This window comes from Haliaeetus leucocephalus, unplaced genomic scaffold (assembly GCF_000737465.1).
Source record: "Haliaeetus leucocephalus isolate CR32 unplaced genomic scaffold, Haliaeetus_leucocephalus-4.0 Scaffold451, whole genome shotgun sequence".
NCBI classification, from domain to species: domain Eukaryota; kingdom Metazoa; phylum Chordata; class Aves; order Accipitriformes; family Accipitridae; genus Haliaeetus; species Haliaeetus leucocephalus.
In genome coordinates, this window is record NW_010972887.1 from 4496854 (window position 1) to 4522820 (window position 25967).

A 25967-nucleotide genomic window follows, 5' to 3' on the forward strand; every position below is an offset into this window, starting at 1 on the left:
ATTTCATAGTTAATGAAATCTGGACTTGCAGTCCCACATGACCAAAACAAAGAAGGTTTCATGAACTGCTGAAAGGCAGAAAGGGTACCTTGCTGCCTGCATGAGCCCATTGGGTAAAATCTGTTCATTGCTCTTGTTTAAAACTGAGTTTCTTCTATATATACACACTATAAGCAGTAATAGTTATGTGCATTTGATGTTATTTCTACTTGATTTTTCAAACCTATGGCACTGCGCAGCAGCCAACATTATGGGTCTTATGAATTCATTCATGCTTCCATATGTGAACAGAGTAGGGTTTTTGACAGGTTCAGGGACTGAAATCTGAGATCAGCTTAAGGTGGTTTTTTTTCTTACTCTGCTTTTGAAACGGTTCTGATCTGAGATGTTCTAACACACTTTCAGTTAGCATCTTTTGCTTGTGGGAGGCTAATTTGACTCTGACAAGAATGGACAGTAACACGATGTCTTGACTTTCCAGTGACTGCACAGTGACCTGGGTGAGTGGGTGTTATTCTAACTGGCCCTTTCCAAAGCTAAGCAAGAGCCAGGCTTAGAAATCATATTCAAGTCCTGCATGTTCAGATTTGCCTTGTACCTCCTGAAGAACTAAACTAGAAATGAAAAGACAACAACTTCCATGAAACTCCAGGAGAAGGCATGTTTAGGCCAATGTGAAAATGTGTTATGTTGGAAGCGAGTGGTGTTAGGAGCAGCTGGAGCGTGGGTCCCAGCTTGGAGGAGGTGGTAGGCACTCTGCGAGACCCAGCAGTGACTCAGCTCAGCCAAACTCCAGAAGCTTAATACAGCAGCGAGTCTCACGGCTGGCTCTGCCGGTTCCAATCTGCAGAGCACAGGGGAGTCGCCTGCGTGCTGTCACAAGTGCTTTTTCACGTGTCTGAATCATTCACAGATGTCCCCAGTGCAGTGAAGCTGACTATAAATTGCATGATAGGTACACACACGTTCTCTCCTCATCTATGTTATCTGTTAGATGCTTCTCTCTCTCCTCACATTTCAGATCTTTACTCCAATCCTATTCATTCATCCTATGTATGTCTTGCATCCACCTCTTTGGCCTCACTGCATTTTGTTCTCCAACTCTTCCTCTTTGTGCTTTTCATTCTGCTTTTCTAAAAGAATCTTTCTTTGGTGCAGTGATCATTCCTCTTCCTTTCATCTCTTGAAATCATATTGTGGCCAGCCCTGAACAGTTTAAAAGGTTAGATTTTGTTCCATCAGCATGTCTGACAACCAAATGGGCTTGTGGTTTTCTAATGTTTAAATTTAATGAAGCGTCAGGTGGGACTAAAGGACAATTTATTTTTGCCTGTTTTCCATATCTACTTCTCCTTCCTAGACCTAGAAAAATCATTAATTCCTAGTTCTTTTGTTGGCTTAATTTAGTCAAATCCCGTGGAGTGCAAAAGGGTCCTGGATCTTTGCCTTTTCTTGCTTCCACTCAGTCTTATCTTAGCTCATCTCATGGATGGACAAATCCATGGGAAATAAGCAGGTGGGAACTGACATCAGGGAGGTTCACAGCCTCCTTGAGTGATCATTTCAGGACCACAGAGCTTTAGGTAATTTTTCCTTCCTTGAGCGTGGGTAATTAGATAGCTGGTTTTGCACATTTTCTATCTGCCTAAAGCTAAGTCATGGGAGCAGAAGAGGCGGCTTATGTAGTTCACTTGACAGATGCTTGTGGTCATGCTGCACTCAAAAAATCCTGTAGCGCAATATATCTCTAGTTAAATCAGAGATGGAAACAGTGAGGTGTTACCTCCCAAACCAGGGGGACATTTACAAAAGTAGCTATCCACACTGTCCACGCACGTTCCGCTGCCGCAGGGGTTTGATTTGCACTCATTAATATCTTCCTGGCAAAATTCTCCATCAAATCCATTTGGACATAAGCACAGGTATTCACCAAGGCCTGGAGGGAATTTAATATTGGTAACACATGTTCCACCATTGAGGCAGCTGCAGGGCTTCACTCCAACCTGAGGAAGGCAAATGGGAGTCATAGTAAGATTCCTCTGAATAATCACAGCTGAGAGGTATATTGTTACCCTTAGGAAGGGACAGGTTTGCAGTGCAAACATGTTATCTAGTATGAAAACTTATTTCTAACTGATTTCCTTTGTCTAGATAGATGGTCTCATACTTGGCATACTTATTTATTTAACTGGAAGCCTGACTTTAAAAGGATTTTTTTTTTTTTCATCATTTAGGGACACATTCTAACTTCTTATAAGAAAAAAAATCCTATTTCCTATAACAGCAGTTTTTACATAGTATCTGAGGGCAGAATTTGTTCCTTATTCTTCAGAGAAGAAATGAAAAATCTTTTCTCTTTTCCTGCCTGCCCTCCTTACTGTTTCACATTACAAATGGCTCCCAGGCAGGAACATGATTGTGGCATTCCTCAGCCGGTCTCTCTCTTCAGGGAAGAGAGGTCCATAGTTGTATTTTACCTATGTACAAGAACAGCATTTCAACAGATTCAAACCTCTGTATTATCTCACCTAGTTAAACATAGGTCTAGTTTGAAATGTTTCCATCAAAACCATATCTAGACTCCAGTTTCCCCTTTGCTGTGTGGGTTCAGCAGACCGGTATTTTTGATGATAGTGGTTTGAATGAGTAAAGATATAGGAATCTTTCCGAATAAAAATCTTTTCTTCACAAAACTGTTCTTATGTCAAAAGTCTGCATCCCACTTTATTAGCTCATCCTGTCACAGGATTAATGTTAGAGTATACAATAAAGACAAAGCAATGCACGAGCTCTGCCAAGAAACTTAAAGTGTAGAGTAATGACATAAGAGCAAGACATCCTCTAAAAATATCATTGAGAATGAGTTATAATCTCCCTTTTATAGCTAAAACTTGGTCTTTTATGTTATATGCTTTTTTCAGCAATCCAAATGCAGAATGTGAATTTTAAAGCAGATTAATGAACCATTAAAAGGCTCTGCAAGAGTGTTCTTTCAAACAGCAATCAATAGCACTCTCTCTTGTTCCTTGTATATATAGTTTCTATGTTCTCAGAGATATTTATTCCATGAATTGATCACTTTTGCTGTGCTGGATAATATACACTTATGAGGAAATAGCTGAAGTCTTAGTTTTCAAGACAGTAACAAATTATTAGCTATAATGACAATTGCACCAAAGCAGTGACATGATAAACAGGTTTGTTTTGTTTTTCCTTTAAAGTGTTCATTTCCTTACCTCAATAGAGTATCTGCTCTGTGCATTGCATTCATCCGACACAGTGAATTCAAAGGTCTGCATTTCTTCTGAATCAACTTTCCAGATAAGAAGGCCAGCAGGAGAGAGCCTGGCATCCTGTGGCCCAGCCTCTAAGATGAATAGCACAGCTGACCCTTCCGGATCCACAGCTACTAACTGGTAAACAAAATTCTCACCAATAAATGTCAGCGGCTGGCTGGAGGGGGCCTGGAACACAGGAGGCAGGTTGTCTAAACAGCAAAAATGAAACCACGATTACATAAATTCCAGTTTCTCCTGTGTAAAGATTCACAGGGTGGGTCTTTGTAGGAGTGCTCTCAAAAAAAAACGTACAGAACGTACCCTGAGACTGACAGAGGAAGCAATTTAGATGTTAGAGGCAGCAAATAGCTTTACCAAAAAGTACACCTTTTTCCTCCTATTTTTTTCATGCCCCATACTGAACTTTTTTCCCATACTGACTTTTGATTACTTTGAATGTGTTATCTGATACATTAGAGGAGATCAGACACGACTTCTATAACCTCCCACTAGTCCCCCAATTCTTACTAAAACTTTAATTAATTGTATTTCTAACACTTACATATATATATATTTATTCTATCTACCCCTCTATCTATATATCTATCTGTACGTTTAAGTAAACTGAATCTCAAAATTATGAATGACAAATGAATTGGGTGGGCAACTTGGGGTGGGGGGAGGGAGGGGGTGAGAATTGGGTAACTCTTCCATTGAGTAGACTTTCCTGCCTTTACACGTGAGTAGTAATTAAGTCTGAGCAGTTTGACTGAATTCAGTTGGACATTTCATCAGGAATAAAGGTCTTCTCAGTGCCGGCAGAGGTACATCAGTGCTGCTGAGATTGTCTGTCACCAGTGACAGTAGCTCATATCATGTCACCATTGGCATTGCTATTTCTAGTGGTGGTGTTTACATTCAGTATTTCCTTAATGAAGATAAAAGCGTAACTGTAGAAGGCTATTTTACAGTAGAAGACAAACACTACCTAAAGATACTTACAATATAAATAGGTAAAGAGGACAAGGTAGAGAAAAGTATTACATCTTATAATTAGAAATCAAGGAAAAGTAAGATCAGATGAGTACCCTGAGGTGACAGCAGCTCTGTGCAGGGCTGAGAATTTCATCTCCATGTCCTAAGACTCCTCAGTCTCAAGCCATCTTTCCTCTTTAACCAAAACTACAAATTGACATGTATTGATACTTAAAGGAGTCTTCTCACAATGTAATTTGACCACAGTTTTATTTAACTTAAAATACATTTCTAATACCGAGGATTAATTTCAAGTCATGCTCTCAAACTATGAACTATATACGTGTTCTTGTAAGTACTGCATGTGTCCTTGTGTTATGCCTGTGGGAAGTCATCATTAGGGGTTTTTTGTGGTGCATATCCTTTTATCAAGCTTTACTTTCCATAGCATGTCTCACATTATGCAATTATTTAAATGTGTCTCTCTACTCATTGCTGCTGTGCTATCAGAGCTTTCTAAACTGCTTGTCCAGCATATTGTCTTGGCATAACTGCTGAAATCTTCCATCTATTAATTTACCTTTTATTTCCCAAACACTTAAACCATGGAGCCCATAAAAGTTGTGCCCAAAGTAATCAATGAAATATTGATGCTGGGTATGCATTTACAGATAAACACAAAGGTGTTAACTGGATGGAGGGTAACGAGAAGTTGTAGGCACAAAATAACATAACATCAGATATTCTGAAAGTAGTCTGTGAATAAGACTGTTTCTAATTCCACAGAGATCTCCCTGCTATCCAGTGAATATATAGATATATACACTCTGAGTTATAGCAGAACTTTTAAAAAGGTTTTCATAATTTTGAAAACAAATCTGACAAACCCTTTCTTTTCAATATTTTTAAATTTTTAAATTTTGAAATTATTGAAAAGTGAACCATGATCTGTTTCAGATTTCCCAAATCATTTCTAGCTTTATAAATTCCAAAACAAATGCATTTTTTCCCTTTTTAGATGTTTTGTGAATTTTAAAATCGAACTGCCTCGGTATTAGTAATGAGTCCATCTATATAACAATCAGGATCAGCTCGTCCCTAGAGATGCTACTGCTGTGGCCAACACAACAGAAGGACAGAAAGAAGGCAAGGTTTGTGAGTCACAGATATCTCTCATTAGACTAAACTATTCCTGGGGAAAAAACCACAGCTTTTAGGTGTACAAGCTCTCTTCAGGTCTGGCTTACCTGTAGACATTTTAACTACTCATCCAAGTCACATCCAATGGGATTTTTAGTTGGCCAACACTTGGGATGGGTTTGCCTACACCTTTTCCTGACAGCGAGTTTTAAATGCCAAAAGCTGGATTTTTTAGGACATATACTAGAGGTGTATGTTTTTAAATAGAGAAAATTCAAAGTGGCTATCCTGGATCAGGAATTAGAGAGACTCACGAACAACTCTCTCCCTTCCTATTGTGTTCTTGCTTCCAAAACTTATTTGAGACAACTTATGACTTCTTGTGTTGCTGGCAACTGTTGGGTCGTTTCTGGTCCTTCTCAAGGGCCTTTCTGTCACCTCTGAGAAGAGCGTGTCTGCTCACTGCTCTCCTCGGCAGCGTCTCCGCTGGAGCTATGGACTCCAGCCACTGTGATAAAGCTCTCGCCGTTTCTGCTGCCGTACCTTGCACTCTCTAGGAGCGTCTGTCCCTGAGCATCCCCAGCTGTTCCCCAAGAACAAGAGCAATCTTCCTCTCCTTCCAGAAGGGTCCTGCTGACCTAGTCACCCTAAAGGAATATAAAACTGCAAACAAACAGAGCAAACTGGTCCTGCCACTCACATACATACCTTTCTGTAATTTACTTGTGTTTACAGAACCTAAAAGTGCAGAGAAACTCTTTCTAGAACCAACACATGAATCTACATAAAAGCAGTAATATAATCTTTATATTGACCAGATGCAAATGTGCTCATGTAAGTGGGGAGATGCGCTGGGAGGATAATGCTGCTAGAAGCATGGATTATCTGTAAAGCATGCGGTAAGTAGGGGTTCTTATTTACACTGGGGATACAGCCATGAAAAAGCTATGATAAAGTCATTCAGGAGGTGCTTCAAAAGGCAGCCTTCTCCATGACCGCTGCCGAGACGGGCTGCAGAATGAGCCTTTAGGTTCTGTGGCAGTGAAGGTAATGAGTGGCTGATCCCTATCACTTAGACTCCTTGCCAAGCCAAGGTCTTTTGCATGGTGTTTCATAGCATTTGGCTCAGGGAAAGGAAACAATTCTTCCAGATACCAAAAATATACACTAGTGTTTTAAAAACAGTATTTTCCCCAAATTGTTCCCTTAAAGATTTGTACCTGTGAGATGATGACAGAGGTACTTAGGGTCCATCACCTTTAGCTGACAGACTTAGGCACTGCATGGGGCACTGGCATATCAAAATTTCATTTTCAGGTGTTATTTCGGTTTTATTAATTCGAGATTTGTCAGGTTTTAGCCAGAACAAGATACGTGTCCAGATGCATAGTACATACAGTGGAGTACTGTCTGTTTCTGGTCAGTCTGCATTTCTGGTGCACCCAATTATTCCCACTGCAGACTATCCATGCACACTATGCAGGATAGATTCATGTTAGCCAAATGAGGGAACGATGTATTTCATAGCCGGAATCATAAATTCTCAGATAAGTGCTTCTAAATCTTAGAAGAAAAACTGTCTTACTTTCATTAATAGACCAGGTGAACTTAGAAATGTCAGGTTCACAAAGAAGACAAGGACTGGTAGGGCTTGACTCTCCTTCACCATAGCAAAGTCCATCTATATTACAAGTATTTTCCTGCCAAAAAAAGGAAATAAAAATGGGTGGGAGGTGGAGGCAAGGAAAAAAAAGAAATAAGATAAGAAATTAGCAGTTAATAATTTCTGCAGATAAGCAGAAACTCACTTGTCTCTTGAAACAAAACAGTAGCAATTTAAATGCTGGTACTTTCTCCTGACAGGGAGAAAACAAGACATGTAAGATTTCCAGTTTCGGTTTGAGATCTTTGTAGCTTTGAAAGCTTTAGGTTAGGCAACATGTGAGGTTGCTTGTCATAAATGAACACAACAGAATGTGATTTTTTTTTTTTTTCCATTTCCACACTTATATTGTGTATGTGATCATTATTCCCAGCTTTGACTTCTAATATGATGAATATTAGGTAATGCTCAAAAGTGAGCTCCATGAGACTAACAAAAACTGAGACCAGATAAGAGCTCTGTTTGAAATTTTGGAATCCTGTTCTAGTAACTTCATTATTTCTGAAGGTTCTTCATAAAAATCTGAAAAAGCAATGATATAAAAACAGAATAAAGAAGTGCATTAGATTTTAGCCTTCCATGAGGTAGTTGTAAAAGACGGCTAAATACCTTGATGGTGCCTAGGTGAGGCAGAACATCGTGGCAGAAGTTCACGCGGTGCACTGGGGGCACAGCAGCCTTTGAGGCTGACCTGGTCCTCTCCTAGGTAGGGTGGCCACCAGGGCCAGGGAGGCTGAATTGGGTTGTCCGAGAAGCAAACACAGGGACCTAATTAACAGATGTAATTAAACATCTACGCCATGGGAAGGCTCTATGGCAGAGTTATGCCTTTTGCTTGTAGCCTGTGTTGGGGCACACCTGCAGATGGGACTTTATCTGACGTTGCAGATTCCCGGCAAAACACGGGGAGCTGTTGTGAACCCAGGGGATGTCACCGCTACAGTGGGACAGCAGGAGGGAGGAGCTACCAGGATGAAAGACATTTTTCCTTTTCCTTCCTTTGAATACATACTGCTTTTCTGAGACTGATGTGTGTCCTGTTACTCGCCTTGTGGTTTCTATCTATGGCTTTATTAGTTTCTCAGACTTCTATTGCAAAGCGTATTAGTCAATATTTTAAATAATACCACTTTAAGAGTAATGAGTAAGGTAGAGAAACAAAAAAAGGCCTCTCATAATTGCCCTGACATGATAGAATGTGACAAAACTTCAACATTAAAATCTGGATGTTAATTAGATTTTATTACATTGTTGTTTTCAAAGGCTTGATGTTCTGATGAAAAAGATGCCTTTTTCTGATTTGATAGTATGGTACAGAATAGGCTCCATAAAAGAACACAGAATGTGAAATGGCCTGGTATAAAATGTCCCCTAATTGAAACACCTTTTCTGAAAGCAATTTAGGTATTACAAAGTAATGTTATAAGAGGGGTAATTAGAATGTGTTCTGATGCAATTGGAAGCCTAGTTCAAATAGTCCCTTGAAGCATCTTAGGATAGAAATTGTTATAATCCCTAGAGAACACCAGCATATTGAGAAAACTTATATATTTCAAAAATATAAGAATAAGGAAAGCCTTTGAAAAAAAACCCACCCTAGCTTTAATTGAAATGGTTCTGACACAATTCTTTTAATCTGAAATTTAAGTGGTTTTGCCCTCATTTGGGCCTATAAAGTAATTTCTATTCACTGATTTATTTGAAAAAAATGTGAACTTTCATTTTATTTTGGTAACTGGTATGTTCTTGCAATCAGTGCATGTTTGAAAACTGTATTTTCCCATTAATGTTAATGAGAACAGTGAGGCAAATGAGTTAAAATATACCTGATTAGTCTTCATTTTATAAAAATGCAGACCAGTGATCTCCATTCGTACTTGCCTCAGGGTAGGAAAGCAGGATCAGTGCATTCAAATATCCCACCCAACACCCTCCAAAAGTTTCTTTTGGAGCCCCACTGAAAAACAGAAAACTTTTCTAATGCAGGTCTCTAGAAAATAAGAGCAGGGAAGCTCTTTTTGAAGGGATGGGGGATGTCACACTAATAAGTTCACAGGAAAACAGAGGGTTATAGTGCTCTCCAGGCAGTTCCTAGCATGTTGGCAATTTAAAACGTAGCACTAGACTTTTGATAATGGTTTTGAAACTGTCAAAGTACTGTATGTTTGTACTTAGCAGTGTTTAATGTAAGCAAGAATGTTTTATGTTCTCTCAAGGGTGTTTTCACATGACAAAAACTATATAACATGCATCTTAGTATACCTCTTGCTAAGGCAGAAAATGGGTATAGAAATGATATACCTTACAGTTACAGTGCCCTCGCCAAACAGGCTAGGAGAGGTAAAATAGCAGAGACACTTAGAAAGTGAAGTTAAGCTGCCTTTCAGGGGAGACTCCTCAGTCTTAGTTACTTCCATTAACAGCTGCAAAGTATAAATATTGTCAACCATGGTCTTTCTGGAAGTGTCTGTCTGAGAAAGTACCATCATAAAGCATGCTCTATCAGGTATTCATACCCCACGTAAATATGAAAAAAAAAAAATATCAGACAGGAGATTGTGAAAGAGAGAAAAGTGTTAGGCTATGCCGCTGACCTATAAAATAGATTTTCCTCTTCTAAAGCAGTTATTACACACAGTACATCAAAGGGAGTGAGAGGGCTAAGGAAGAGATGAACGATCCATATTAAACCTTTATGATCTTTAAATTACCTTTAATTTACAAAGTCCGGTTGGATAGAATTGGCAGGCCTGGCAGACCGCATCATACAGGGTCAGCACTCTGGAATTACTGTACTGGAAGCCATCGTTAGTGATCTAAATGATACAAAAATCATCCTTATAAGTAATAATGTTCCATATGGAGACTGTCTGCTCATTTTGGAGCATATACCATTGCCCCCTTGAACTGGGTGCTTGCCAGCAAGATAAATTAAACCACTTGTGAGTGGCTCTGCTGCAAGCTAACAAATTACTTAATGCTTCAAACTGGAAACTAGTCATTAATAACCAAAAGATCTTTTGGCTCAGCTGGCATTCAAGTTTTCTGATTGCTGTTAGGTTTCCCCTGAGAGTTTTTTTCAATACCCTTATGGAAACCATACTCAAGTGCGTGCCGCAAGGGGGTCTTTCAAGGAGTTGTGAAATTAAGATTTTTGGCTGAAATTCAGGACCACTTGCTTACTAATGGCAAATCAGTAAGTAAATTCCTTGGGGTAAAAAAAAAAGAGAATGCATATTATATAGGTGATTTTAAATTAACCTTAAAAAAAAGTGCTAGAGTAGATAATACCAGAGAGCAACAGTTCCATTTCCATAGGAAGGTACATTAGAACAGTCACCTCCTGTCCCAGCTCACAGTTTCCCATACATGTAGGTAATTTAGAAAGCCTTAATTTAGCATGGCATTTTTCCTGTATGAATGCTCATACAATAAGAAAGGGTTGAGTAAGTTTATATTTTAATTTTTCTACAATAAAAAATGAAAAGATACCAGACTAGTGTGGAAAGGGTTAGCTTGTGACGAAGCATCGTGACACCTCTTGAGAGGTGTGAACGTTAAAGAGCACCCCAAAACACTGCCGAAAGCCATGCTGTAAACACTGAGGAACACCAGCAGGAAAGCAAAGCCCTTTCTATCAGGTATTTTTTAGGTTTTGGCTTCTCACAGTCAAACTAAAGCTCCTGTTTAGCAGATCTAACAAGGCCTTTGCTTTGGATTGGTCAGGTACCCCTCTGTCCTCTTGCTATAAAACCAGTCCCCAAGCCCTCCTCCATCTCTCCTGTCACCCCAAAGCTAAAACATCCTCAGTCCCTTTACAAGGGACTTTTACGAGGTCGAGTATAAAGTATGTTAAATTGAACAAAGGTAACTGGAAGTACAGAGAGTAAAGAGTAGTAAGTTTCATAAAAAACACCAATTATCAGAAGTTCACTAAAAATGATCTGAAAGCTCATGGAACATAATACAGTTGATGATAATCCCACAGTATTACATGTGATGGTTCTCAGCTCAAAATGAACTGCGAGCTAAGAGCATTTGTTTCTGCAGAAAGCAACACAAGGAGGTCAACAGGCCGTACTTATGGATATACACGATTTGAAATTGTGGAAGAGAAAAAACTTCTTTGGACTAATTTAAATTGGTCCAAAAATTCAGTAAAATTCATTGGTCCAGTAAAATTCCTTGGTGTACCTTTCAGGAAAACCATAATTTTTTCCTGGGCATCATATTCAGCTGAGATATTGGACTATTGTGTGTTATACTAAAGGTAAAAACTGTTTTAAAAGAAGTAAAAAACTTATCCTGCAGTCTGAGAAGAGAAAAAAATAAAACAGTCAACCCCCCTCAAGACCTGCTCTTCACTGAAAGACAGTGCTTATTGGCAGCAAGACTTCCATTAAGAATATATTATTCCTAATGCAATTTACATTTAATTTCATTTCATTCTTTTATCAGAGCGTCCAATGTTGTCTCAATACCGGTGCACTAATAATGAGTGAAGAAATGGGTAGACAGGGGAAAATATAAAAAGCTATAAAATTGCACTAATTGTTCTGTCTGAAGTGAGCATCGTGAGTGAAATGTAACTCTCGCCAATTTGATTTTTGGGGTTTTTAATCTGTATTTTTTTTCTACATTCTATTATAAACATCCATTTTGGTGTCTTCTTAGAATTGGGTTGTTTTGTAGCTATTTTAATTGCTTTTCCATTAGTCACCTTAGTGATGTGGAACAAATACTTCAATGAGACCTAAGCTGAGCAAACCTCTCTTCAAATTTGGTTGGCCCTTAAAAGGCAAAGACGTGCTTAGAGTTGTGCCTTGATTGCTTGAACATACGCGTCATCTGGAAAGAAAGAACCACCTCTGGATAAGCAGTCAGGACAATCAGAAAGTCTGTCACTTCTGCCTGAAGTATTTCATTCATCACAAAACAATCTTGTCTATTTGTATCATTCATAATCCACATACAATTTGACTTGTACGAATGTTTGTAAATGAAAAAAGAAAGCTGTAAAAACTTGCTGAATTCAAATTCGGTTTCTGCCTCACTGACTTTTTAACAAATATTTTTTTCTGCTCTTGACAAATACAGGCAACAATAATGAATTGGGGATAAGTGAGAGACCTGCTACCCAAATTAGATAAGTGCCTGCCAAGCTCTTTCACCTCTTCACCCAGGCATCTGTGCGGACAGCCCAAGTCATCTGCTGCCCAAGTAGGAGTTTGTATTTTGATATCTAAACTAATTATACCAAACGCTCTGAAACTAATTATACCAAATGCTTTGATGTAGCCCCAAGTACTTTCCTACCTATGTTCGGCAGCTTGTCATGGAAAGAATGAGCAAAATCTGAAACATGAATACAAGAGCAGATAAAATGAAAGAGCATTGGGAAGAACTTGTCAAGCCTCCGTTCCCCCGACGTCAGTAGTAAAAAAAGCTTATGTGCAACTTTGCTGATTCCTCTGAAATTTGATTTGGGAGGGGGGAGAGATTCTGAAATACTGAACAGTGATATTTCCAGAAAGAATTGTTTTGATTTTTGGCTCTGAAAAATCTTTTACCTACATTTTAAAAAGTATCTATTAACATAACCCAGAAGATCAATGTTGCAGTAAGTCTTATCAGGAATTTTCCAGAGCACAAATTTTTGAACATCTGTGGAATTAGTTTCAAATAATTTTTTATCTTGAAAAGCTCCGTCATTTTGTTCTCTGTGCTGCCGTGTAAGGCCAGCTGCCTTTGAAACTGAGCACTGAGCTCTGCCTTCCCAATTCATTCAGCAAAAAGATCCACAGGAGAACTAGGATTCACATGTGGACTGAGATGATTTAATTGTGCATTTGCTGCATAGCCATCAACTGTTTTTTTCTGCTGGGTTTGAAGGAGAGGGAAAGGGCAGAAAGCTTACAGGTGCAGAGGTTTTCTTGAACTTAAGTGCAAGGCAAAAGACATTCTATATCTGTTTTGAGGAGAAAAAATAAGAAAAATTATACAGACCTCGTCTGGGCTGAAAGGCAGCACTTGAAAGCAAACTGCATCATAATACACCTGAGCTGCGAGGAAGCTATCCTAGTTACACTGGAGAAACAGCCCTATGCACGTGCAAAACCATCAGCTGTCCTCTTGGGCCAGGAAAATCAAGGGTGTCTCCCTCTCAGATCCTTCCATCGTGAGGCGGCATTTCATCTTACAGCTGGCAGAGTTCAGTATCTTTTTTGAGAAGTTCTGGAGCCCTAAGCAGAGGAACTGCTCTCCTGGTTCAGCCTCGGTGTCTGCCCACTCCGACAGCACCTTCTCCAGAAGGAAGGTCCAAGGTCCACCCCAGCAGCTGATGGTCAGGCTCTGCTCCCACAGAGATCTTACACTAATCTCTTAAACCACAAACCCCTATCTATTTAAAATAAATGACTGGACAGAAAATGTGTGCTGCCAAACATCTTTCCCCTAAGCTACATGGCAGCACCTGTCCCCAGTCTGGGGTACAGACAGCTGTGGGGTGCAGGGCAAGGCAGTAACACGGCAGTGAAGTGAGTGTTTTACGCATTTCATTTTTACATGCTGCAATTTTCAAAGCACATCTGCAGTCTTCCTACAATGGCAATATATTTTTCTCAGCTATAGAGCCTTTAAATGATCTCAGTCTTATAAAAACCATCCAATCTGCAGAAAATAACCATCCAGGCTGAGAGCGAGACCAAGCGTAGCAGGCAGAGGGTCAGTAAGGCACTGATTTCCTGGAAATATTTAGGAAGCAGGTATCATTTTGTGAGCAAAGGGGCCTAAAACCACAGCAGAGAACCTGGCGTGAGCAGGTACTGCTCATGCTTCTTCCTGCAGTCGTTCAAGACCAAGACCATGACATCCCTGCTCATGCCGTGCCAGCTCTCACCCGCTGCCCAGGAGCCAGCCAGTCCTTGGCTCCTGCACTGAGCAAGCATAGGTCTTGCAACCAGGGCATCAAAGCTGTCTTATACTTGCTGCCTAATCAGGAGTTTGAGCTGGGGTTTCCAGAAATGAAATACTAATGATTAACAATTGATTAGTCCAACTGCATCAATCTCAGGTGATTACCTGGAGAAGTGATTGTAATTTGCATTTTCAGATTGCCTACAAAGGCACCTGTTGTTAACGTATATTTTTTTGGTTGGTGTTGGCTTTTTTTTCCCTACGTGACATTAATGTGAGTATTTCTATAAGCATTTTCATTTCTGAAGGGAAGCAAATTGTGCTTTGCATTTTAATTTACCATGACAATTGATTTTCTCCTTCTAAATAATTTCTTAGAAACATAAGGAATTCCTACTTTCACTTGCCATCTTGCAAACGGCTCATCACCCGCCACAAAGTGCACAGCCTCTGTCTCTGTAATGTTCAGGAGAGGAATCTGGCAGTCAACAGCCTCAGAGCTGACAAAATCTGCTTTTGTGGTTTCTTGTTCTCTTGATATCCATTCGCCATTGAGATGCTGCAGTAAAACAGAAGGAGAGTGCAAAACTGAAGGTTCATATAAAGAAATTCCAGTTGTCAACATATGTTTGTATTTCTAATTAATAATATAAGGCATTTCCAGATTGTTTATTTAAAAGAAATGACGCTATTACTGTAGCCACAGTAAAGAGCAAGCCATGCTCATCTATGCATGCAAGTGGTCTATTAATTTAGGAAGTGCTGTGATCCGTGCTTAGGATGAGACAGGGTAACGTGGTGGACCAACTTTGTGTTTGCTGCTGAAGCTCAGCAGCGAGCTTGCTGCTCCTTGAAGGCAACATCAGCTACTTACCTTGATCAGCTGCACAAGGCATCACTGCTTTTAGGAGCTCTAAGCGGGCATGGTAGGCAAATCTCAGCTGTGCCTCATTATCATGTTAGCACTGAATGGGTATCAGGCTGAACATCTTTTATGAGATGAATCCAACACTTCATATCTGAGTATGCCGATACACCAAATAATTCAGTCCTAGCATTGCCTGTGTATAGTTGGCTATAATAAAGTTGTAGTGTTAGCAGAAGAGATGGGTTTAATACTCATTAAAACTTCTGATTTGCACTTGAACTATGCCTAAGAAAATTCAGATAAGAGCCTCTGTAACTATGTCGAGGAAACCTTATATTTAACCACAAAACTTAGCATTCAAATGTGTTTAGGAAAACAACCAAGCGTACCAATTCCAGATGCACAAAATGAGAAATAATATTGTGATTTCAGGCTTCACCGGACTACAGTGCAGCTGAACCAAACAAGAATTAAACAATACCCCACAGAGAAAATTAGCAAGAAGGCATAGCTGTGCATTTCCAAGGAACCAGTCCTGGAAAGGGCTGAGCCTTTTCAGCTCCCCTTGTTTGTAGCAAACATATTGGCGATGGGTTTTGAAGGTACTTGTACCCCTCTGTGAGAGGCAGTGAGAGATGATGGCACTCGGCACAGTTCAAGGTAAAAGATTTGACTATAAACAGGTCAAAGACTGACTGTATCAGTAATACTTTACGAGCCCATGGGAAGGTGCTTACAATTAATCTGGTGACCTCGCAGTGCAGGTTGGGCGACTCTCTGAAGCCGAGGCCAAACACCCGGATCCTGGTGCAGTCAGAAGCACGGACGTCGCAGAGGCCCCCGTTCTCTAAGCCCGTGATTTCCAAAGCTTGCTCTGAAAGGGTGAGAAAGATATAAAGCTTTAGAGGGTAGCACTTACACGCTGTTCTGTTCTGGTTTCTCAGAGATTTTGTTGTTGTTGTTCCTGGTTGTTTTGGTTTAGTTCTTTTCCTTGGGGTCTTCCTTGCGTCCCTGTGAATTTCTCTGGAAAAGAGGAGTGGCAGTTGTCAAAATGGGAAGCAGCAAATCTCCATTGAGTAATCGCCCTGTGCACCCAGTGCTGCAAGATGTAGCAGTGAGTGTTATACGGCTTATGGAATCAATTAACTGAAGCTGCAGCTTCATGTTGAAAGGTCTCCAGTGGTAATACTTCTGTTGACCCATGTAACAGGATGGGAGCACAGCTGAGAGGACAGGGTGTCATGCCATAGCACAGAGAAGCATGAGAATGAGAAATGGAAATATCTGAAGATGACCACGGCACCAGGCTCCTCATAATGTGAAACAACACTGCAAAGGACAGTCCTTTGTCTTCAAAAGCTTTGGATGCAATAAAAGTAATGATCCTCAAAGGAATGCTTGCTTGTGAGGGTTAAGTCATTAACGAGTGGCACTCAGCTCTGCACTGCATCAGCACAAATGTCATGCACCAGCTAAGTTTCACTTAAATCCTATTTTGAGGCCTTAAGTAGGGCTTAAATGATGTACAGCCGGTGCTGTCCCCCTTACAAGGTTGAATTTCACCCATTACTGTTTTTAAAATGTTTTATGATTCTCGGTTAAAGTTTCCTTTGGGTTCTGTTGTACTTAAGGTATTCACCATTTAAAATTGCTCATTGCTTTCATATTGGGTTTATTTTTACACAGTAAAAATGCAAGTTCATTGGATGGCAGAGTTCACATCTTTACTTTAGAAAAAAATATAATCGGGCAGATATTTGCATTGGCACTTGAGTAGCACAACACTCAGGTGGTCTCTAATACCCTAATATGTCAATAGCAGCAGTCAGTCAGGATCATGGTTTCATATTTTTATTGATAATATTTGTAGTTCTAATGGTCAGGAGAAGCCACTATGATGACAAATGACACAAAGCAGAAAATTTGCTTCTTGTTTCCTGAACACCACTTAGTAGCAGGGCCATGACCGGGAGCCCTCAGAGGCACGTCATGAACCAGCACAGTGCAAGCAGTTTTCCCTGTTACATGGTGGGGAGAGGCTGCTCAGCTTTTTCGCTTCCCTGCCCCATCACCACTGCTCTGGCAAAGCAATATTGCCAATCAATTTTCTCTGAGCTGTAGCTTATCTAAAACAGAAGCTCTGTGTCGCCTAATATTTTAATGGTAGATTGGTTCAGTTCTGATTCAAGAGGCAAAATGCCCTGAGCTGAGTTGATAACCCTCCCCAGTACCTCGCTGTTCCTTTAGGGCTCTGCCATTTAAGCCGTGACTAGGATGAATACAGTTTAAACTCTGTGATCCCACCAGATTGCAGCCTGTAACAACATAGCTGCATGACTCTCATTTTTCCAGAGAAAGGCAGGAAAGCAACATAAATGTGAAAAATAGTCAAAAGACTTTTTCTGTACTTCTGAAATGCTCTTAGCTTTTCTTTCTTTTATTTTTTTTTATTGATTTTATTGCAGCAGTATTAGCAGCACTGTTGGACACTTTGCAATATTTACAAGAAGAGAAAAGGTTTGCAGCTTGTCAGTATTCATCAGTTAGTTGTGGATTCCTGTAATGTACAAAACTATTAGTCAGATGTAGTGAATGGTTTTGATAAATCGCCTTCTTCTGTGGTTAGTGCATAAAGATTAAAAAAAAAAAAAAAAGAAAAAGGCTTCATTATGTTTTTCATGAGATTTTAATAGTTAGCCCCACTAGTACTGAGGTAGCTCAGATTGCATTAACATTTTCATTATCATTGCAGATTTTCAGGCTTCTGCGGGTGAAGTAAAATCTCATAGCCTGGGAAGGAGCGAGCACAGGAGTGTGCTCCTGCAGCCGTTCCTCTTCGAGGAAGGCACTCTCAGGTTAGTTGCTTGTTGATGAGCCCTGTGTGCTTTTCTGAGGGTTCCCTTACGTCTTTATGAGCATCCTGACACTACCGCAACACTGTCGTGTCAGGGCCACGGCAAGATTATCCAGCCTCGATGCTTTTTGAAATGACCTACAGTATCAGCGTGGCATTTTGTATTTATTTCTCTCAAACCATTCTATACACACTTTTGGACACATCTTTAAATTGATCTAAATCTGGAGGAAATATGTCACCCTATATGCTTTGGATATCTTCTCTCAAGATTTGCCATGTTGTGGGTTAATCAGGATGAAAATGAGATTTCTTTTTCTGGTGAAAGGGATGAAAGGTTCATGGAAGAAAAATGTGCCTTTTGTTTTCTGTAGTTTGATGAAGGTGGGAAGAAGCAGAGGACTGAGCTGTTGTTCAAGTGGGCTTTTTTCTGTTCCCTCAGACAGATGTGTCAAGCCATCAGCTGGGACCACTCTAAAGGGAGGAATACACAGCACGGTTGTGTGGGAGACCATATTTAATTTAATGCTCTATTCCTTTATTTCTGGCCAGCTGAAATGTGGTACTGAGGAGGTGGTGGAGTCCCCATGCAGATTTTTACCAAGGCCTTTCGCAGGGGGTGTTGAGAGTAGAGGAAGAAGAGGGAGAAAGTCTGATGGCAAATGAAAGTAATTATAATGACTCTTTTTTAAACAAATGGATACTAGAGTTCAGATCTTATACCTCAGCATAGGCAGTATATCACTTTTGAAAATGGTCATTATTTTTATCTAACTGGTTCTTAAAATATCACATTTGAGGCGCATAGGAATATTAAGCGCTTTTTTTTTTATGTGGTTTTCTGTCTGTCTTTCCCTCTGCCTTCTAGTTTTGTCATATATTAGCCAGTTTCGTCCAACACAGAAGGTGAAATCTCACTGACATTCACTTTGGAAAAATCTCATGACAGTCGATAGCTGGGTACTCACCCAAACAAATCTTGCTTTTGCTGGGGGAAACACAATCAAGATTCAGCTGTTGTTCATTGCTCCCCGTGTTAGTAGATGGGTAATTAATAAGCCTGTGCACAGCATAAGCTGGTGGGCCAGAGAGATGGAGATGTGAGAACGAGTGTTTTGGAGAGCCTGAAAAACCTTAGCAAAAGAGCTGCAAGTAGTTCAGCGGAAGACTGGAGGGGAGAAAGAGAGGAGCAAAGGGAAGAGCTGGGAAATATCACAAAGGTGAGAGTGAGGGCAAAAGTGCAGCTATCCAGAGAGAGTGGGTGTTGTGGAGCCCTGGGATGGATGTCTGATGTCTGTGGAGGGGCAAGTTAAAGGCAGGAGAGAAATCTGCGGGAAATCAGGCAGTGCATGTAACAAGCTTGTGAAGAGTATGATCTGTTCAAACATTAACGATTTATGTTTAGGAGTGTGAATGCCAAAACATAACAAAATCCAGGACAGAACATCCTCCTTCTTCTCTGTATGGCCTATAGGCCAAAGATGTACTTTGACTTTTACTGGTAGACTGAAAACTGAAGCTCAGGGTAGCACCTGCAGCTCAGATGGGTGGCAGGGTGCACTCACGTTACAGAGGAGGATTTAAGGAGTTGTGTGTTCATATCTGCTGGCTCAGACATGGGCATCCCAATGCATTCCTAATGCCTGGTCTGCACACACACCAAGTAACAACATCCAAAATGCATCTAACCTGGTAGAGCATTGCATTGGGACACTGATGAACAGCAGGAGATGTTGGGGAAAAAAGTAAAAGAATCTCAGGGTTTTATGAAACTCTCTTGGAATAAAAAGGAGAGAGGACTCTGGAGTTGAAGGTGGAAATCTAAAAGATGTCTAGACCTCAGGCGATTAGACAGAAGTAAGGGATCTGTCCTGTTTGGTTTGCAGTGCTTGTGTTGTGCCTCCCCTGAGAGGCAGGGACCCTCCCAGTCCCTCTGCTTTACCCGCAGTAGGAATTTGCAGGAAAGAATAGCAAGTTCAGGGCTGCTGGCAGTGGGGTTTCTTTCTGTAAGCATTTACATGAATCAAACCTGACAAGGAGCACAGGCTACATAATAGGCTTAAAAACCCCCTGCATAAATATAGATATTTGTTGTAGAGTATTATGTAAATAATAAGTATGCACAGATGTAGAAGTAAAAGGGAGACAGTTGACACAAAATCAAGAATCTTGCAAAACTACACTTACTGAAGTCTTCATGACCGATAGATATGGTTCATGTTGAGTTTCCGCGTTTGATTAGAAAAGTATCTTAGCACAAGCAAGCATTCTTCTGCAGTGCTTGAAAGCTACATATGCAACTTTGGGCTAGAGCAACAGACCTGAAATTAAAACTGCAAGAATTTTGTTCAAATAAAGCAAAGGAAATGGACTGCCCTGCTTTTCTTGATCAGGATGATAAATAAGCAACCTAAGTCACGAAAAGCAAATCAAGAACCAGGTCATAAGTGCTGGGTATGGTCACAGCTTTGCTGAAGTGCAAAAGAAAATTGCCCATATTGTCCAGTTGCCCTGTCCTTGAAATCATATAGCTGGTTGAGCAAGCTGCTGTGCCAGAGCTTTCTGGCATGGTTGTGGACATCCAGCTATTGTGGCAATGAGGGTTCTGGATCAGAGCAGACTGATGCTTGGTTCTCTCACAACTTGGACAGAGAAAGTCTGAATCTGCCTCCATTTAAATACATGCACAAATACTGTATTTCTTTCTTTTGTATGTAGGGTTATTGCAGCAATCATATACACAATTATTGAATGTGTTATTCTGGAACTTATGCTATCCATAACTCAAAGCTCATTTCAAAATCCTCCCTAAGAAAAAGTATTAGCAGCTATATGCTGTTTGCCAGGAGTTCTGTACATCAGTGACCTCCCTGGCTTCTAAATGAAGACTGTGTGTGTCCCTGCTTCCAAAACCAGTTCTCAAAGAAACAGGGTTTGTCATAGTACCAAACTATAGACTTGTCCTGGTTTTGACTGGGATAGAGTTAATTTCCTTCATAGTAGCTAGTATGGGGCTATGGTTTGGATCTGTGCTGGAAACAGTGTTGATAACAGAGAGATGTTTTCGTTACTGCTGAGCAGTGCTTACCAGGAGCCAAGGGCTTTTCTGCTTCTCCCCCCACCCCACCAGCGAGGAAGCTGGGGGGGCACAAGGAGTTGGGAGGGGACACAGCTGGGACAGCTGACCCCAACTGGCCCAAGGGATGTTCCAGGCCATAGGACATCATGCTCAGCACATAAAGCTGGGGGAAGGAGAAGGAAGAGGGGGGGACAACATTGGGAGTGATGGGGTTTGTTTTCCCAAGTCCCCATTAGGTGTGATGGAGCCCTGCTGTCCTGGAGATGGCTGAACACCTGCCTGCCCACGGGAAGTGGGGAATGAATTCCTTGTTTTGCTTTGCTTGCGTGCATGGCTTTTGCTTTCCCTATTAAACTGTCTTTATCTCAACCCATGAGTTTTCTCACTTTTAATCTTCCAATTCTCTCCCCCATCCCAGCGTGGGGGGAGTGAGCGAGCAGCTGGGGGGTGCTTGGTTGCTGGCTGGGGCTAAACCACAACAAGACCTATGATCTTTAGTTGACATGGAGTGAATCTGGTTTTGTGCTTTGAGGGTCTCTGGTACCCAGTATGGATTGCAGAAGTGAGCCCTGGGAGAGTATGGGAAAAGGATTTTGCAAGTACTCACTGCATGTGAGAAATGGACTGGCTCAATTTCACACCGAAAGGATCCATGTGCTGCAACAATATGGTAAATTATTTTTGCTTTAGAAATCTCACTATGACATTTTATGTTTATTTGATCCTTCTATTTTTAAAAGGCTTGCTAGCAATTTACTTTAGCAATAGAAAGGAGGAGGAGTGTGCTATTAACTATAGAATATTGCCTTGATAGGTGGTAAAATGTAAGATCTGGTTGCACATTCATGGCTCTTACTGGCATACCAAAGCACATCTTAGTTTCAGTCCCTCGAAGGTGCTTCAGGGCAGAACCCCTGGCAGCATCTTGTGGCTCCCCACAAATGACTGCAGTGATGCCACTCAAAGGGATTTGGGCATGAGGGTGCTCGTGGGTGTCATCATGGTCCTTATGTCCATGCTAGTATCCAACTGGTTGGTTTTAGTAATTTTCCCATCTTTACAGTTACTGAATTAGAATAAGATCTGGTTATTACACTTGGGTTTTTATTCAATTGGTTGAACATTCTGTACTGGTAGATTGTGGGTTCTTTACACAACATAAAGCATGATATAAAGACATTACAGGTTTGCTCTGAATTTTTGGCTTTGGTCAGTGTAAATCAGAGCTTTTAATGTTTTAATTCTATAGCTCATAAACTGTTGTGAATTTGTTATTTGTCATGTATGCATGTGTGTGAGTATTTGGGGAAGGAGGTTGTTCAGGGCTTTTTGTTTTCTATTGGATTTAACAAGATTTAAGGATGAAATTTCCTGTGGTGCCTGCAAACAGCCTGATGTAAAGAAGTTATAGGTATGTATCTGGAGTGTCTGGCTTTGGTCAGTTTAAATCAGACATATAATTTTGTAAACTTTTCTAGCATTTAATTCTATGTATACTTCAGAAAATCATTTTGTTTAGCTACATATTTCACTGAACTGCTTTCACTGCTTTGCATTAAAGCAAATAAACTAATCACTAGAAAAGACTAATCTCCCTGATCTGATTTGCAGGGAATAGTATGGATCACAGAGCATGCAACCTTCCATGTCCCTTATCATGAGGATTTGATATTCTTTTAAAATTCGGTTTCTATTGACTTTGTTACTATCAAGCTAATAGTCCTCTTCCCACTCAGCCAGGTCTGTGCTTTGAATGGAAGGAACTGGGAGTTAAAACAGTAGATTAAGCTGGTATTGATGTTTGACTTTTCAGATGCTTGTTTATTGCAACTGCACCATCAAAAAGTAAACTAAAATTGCTATGAAAAGAAGAAAAGCTTCAAAACTAGCATGAAGATTGTCAATCCCTGAGAATTACCCACAAATATGTTTTATGTGACTGGGAAAAATCTGTCTCCATCAATATAAACAGAGTACATAGGTGTCAGTCAGGATGCATCAATGGTAGGTTAGGTTCACAATTTTTTTTTTCCTTTTGATTCTTAACTATGTTTCCTTTGTAAATTTTGTAACTCTTACTAACTTTTTTGTGGCTGGAGGTGTTCATTTGTTCATGATATTTTCAAAAGCAAGTAAGTCCTATGTTCAAAAATTCATCTTTTGATGAGTAATCTCAAAGCCTTGATATTTACTCATTATGCCTACTCATTATGACTTTTGTAATTATGACCACTAATGACACCTTTCTTTTTAGCCTGAAAAGAATATATTAGTGTAAATTTTTATGGCCCAGATCTGTAGAAACTGTAGAATAATTTTATTCATATAATATGCCATTATTATTAGGATTCAGAGCTCACTCATGAGGACCACTCCTCTGTAGACGTCTGGGAGAAAGAAACGGTGTGTTTTGTAAATAAACATTTAAAAGATTTTTTTTTTCCCCAGTTTGCATTCGGTATTAAATCATAAATTGGTTTAACTAGGAAAAAGCTGAATAACTGAAACCAATAATATCTTGAATTGCGTAATTTGTATTTTCATATTTATTCTTTATCTATTTTCCAATATTATCCAGTAAGCTGAGGAAAAATTTGATATTAAGTGGAGATAACAGGTCTCAAAAGAAAGGTTTTCATTTTCAAGTTATTTAGAACCTCTTTTACAAAGTATTGATATCTTAGTGAAACTTCTTTAATGTCAGCTTGAAGGAAATAAGAATATATTCTTAATATCTTTAAGCTCTATGTAAAGAACGCAATCCCAGTGGAATGGAAGCAGCATATTAAAGTGTGTTTTATGTCGCAACAGTATATAGAGATCTGCATGAAGTGTTCCCTGCTTTACAGAAATTATTACTGAAGAAAAATGTATTTGATAGAAACAGTTGAGTTGTTAGCTTCTAAAAGATAATACAATAACACTGCCTTACTTACTGTCCATCTGTTGTCAAGTGAACAAGTATATACTAGAGGGAAAGTGGGGGCATAGGCATAGGAAATTTTCAAACCACCCTCAGTTGGCTAGATAGCAAAACCCAACACTGTGGAATGAAAAAGGCAATGATTAATATGAGAAAAAAGGAAAAGAGCATTTGTAAAAAGAGACCTAATTTTTTCTTGATAATATAAACTTAATCAAAGTAATAGTAACTCTGACTTTGTTAATGCTACATCCACCAAAGTCAGTGGAATTATTATAATGAAGAGGAGAATTAAGCCCAATTACTCACTATTTGAAAAGAAAAAAAGCTTTTTAAAGAATAATGCCATTTAATAATTTCTTTTTTTTGTATATTAATAGCCTTCTGTTTTGGCCAGAAAAATTTAAGAATAGTAAGTATGGTGTTTGCTGTTCTCACAAGCATGTTTGACTCTTATTTTGAAATCCAATTTTGAAAAATTGATACAAATAATTGTTAAAATCTATTGCACCCTCACTACCATATAAAGTGCTTTGCCATATTAGCAAAAAGCTTGGCTGTGGTTTTTCTTTGTTTACTAATCTAAACAAATTTGAAAACCTGATCAATTCCTGCGGAGAGGATTGGACAGAAATTCCACAATACCTCTGTCCAAAAAGAGGTAACTCTTTTTCTGAGGCCCTTACAGTGATATAAAATGTAATTCTCCCTTGAAGGTCTGGTCACACCAGCATCACAGAGTGGCCACAGGGACAGAGGCTACCACCTTTACATACAGTATGTTTCTTTGTAGATATCCTCGTGACTTAAGAAATTAACTTTTTTTCTTTGAAAAGTCTAGTATACATTTTTTACTTTATATAGTCTAATTTATTCATGGAGAGCTTCTATTGACCCGGTACATCATGATGGCTCCGTCTGCGCTGTTGTGATGTATCACGTCAGCAAAACACATATTGCATGTGCCAAAAAGTATCCATTTACTCGACAGACTAACAGCCCTTAAATAATCATTATGGCACCATGATCTGGAATTTAAAGACCACTCAATTGATAGAAGTGGGAGAAACATATTTATTTCAAAGTCAATGTGTTCCCATACAAAATCTCCAAAGCAGATGCTTGACGTAGAGAACTGAAACACTCTGTTCCCTTTCACCTGAGGATCTCAAAACAATTTAAATCTTTTCTTCAAATGTCTCCCTCATGTTTTGTCCTTGAAAACAGGAATTAAGCTTAAAAATAAAGCACAATTATATAAATGGTGAGATTTCTCTAGTACATATTTCGTCCTCAACTTGCATGACTGGCCTGAATAAAGCTCTGAGCTTATTCTTCCATAGGGGAGAGACATTTTTCTTTGGAAGACCCCACCTGAGGAATTGTAATAGCTGACCCCATATTTTGCTCAGTATAATTTATTTTTTTTAAATAGTTGGTGTTTTAATTAATATTATTTAATTAGAGCACCTGAAAAAGCCTCAGCCCAAAGCAGTGTGATAAATTCAGAAAAGTCTATATAATCATTCTAAAAATAACACAGTGTAATTCATGTAACTGCTGTTGCAGGTGGGTCTGAGGGACCTGTGTAGTTGTGGGTCACAGCTCTGAAAATGCAGTTGGGTTCACAAATTTCTTAGTATCGTTACTGAAATTTATTGATATGAAAATGGGATATCTGTAAGTGTGTTTGGTAAGCGTTAACTTCTCACCTTCTCACCATCAGTTTTGCTCTCTTTGATTTCTTTGCTGGCTATTTTCTTTCCAGAACTTTCCACATAGAAATTTAAACTTCAAGTGTCATTACTTCACTGAAACTAATTTGTCCTTATTATTCCTCATTACCTTTTATCTTGTAATTGCTCTTTAGAGCTTCATGCAATCTCCATATTAGATCCCTCTATGTGTGTTTTACTAGTCCTGATTTTTTTTTAGAAGCAACATGGTCAATATATACAAACGGTAAGCACCAACCTGATTTGCTATCTGCAGTAATTGGATTCTGCATTTAATTACAGGTGGTAATGACATTTTAAGCACCTTATACAGGTGTTGGGGGGGGTTTATGAAATGTTAAGCAACATTAAGAAAGTCTAAGCTTCTGGAGCATTGCCAAATTTCAGAGGTGCCTTTCAACTCCAAATTGCAGTTTTCATGTGAGGATAATTACAGCTCTGGCCACCTGGACTGCTCCTGTTGGAGTCAGGCAGAGCAGAGGAGTAAGCCTGTCTGTAAACCACACTTCGCATCTTCTCTCTTTCTACATGTTTTC

The 25967-nt window shown here is 39.6% G+C and overlaps 1 protein-coding gene across 1 annotated transcript in view; it reads right to left on the minus strand.

Moving 5' to 3' along the window:
• Nucleotides 1-2387: 2387 nt before the first annotated feature.
• Nucleotides 2388-25967, minus strand: part of LOC104836563 (von Willebrand factor D and EGF domain-containing protein-like) — a 76917-nt gene continuing 53337 nt past the window's right edge. Inside the window, exons 13-16 of the mRNA XM_010575227.1 lie at nucleotides 15577-15713; nucleotides 14369-14530; nucleotides 3237-3464; nucleotides 2388-2477 (exon numbers count right to left, since the gene is read on the minus strand). Coding sequence (XP_010573529.1) covers nucleotides 2388-2477; nucleotides 3237-3464; nucleotides 14369-14530; nucleotides 15577-15713 — 617 coding nt within the window. The remainder of the gene's footprint in view (nucleotides 2478-3236; nucleotides 3465-14368; nucleotides 14531-15576; nucleotides 15714-25967) is intronic.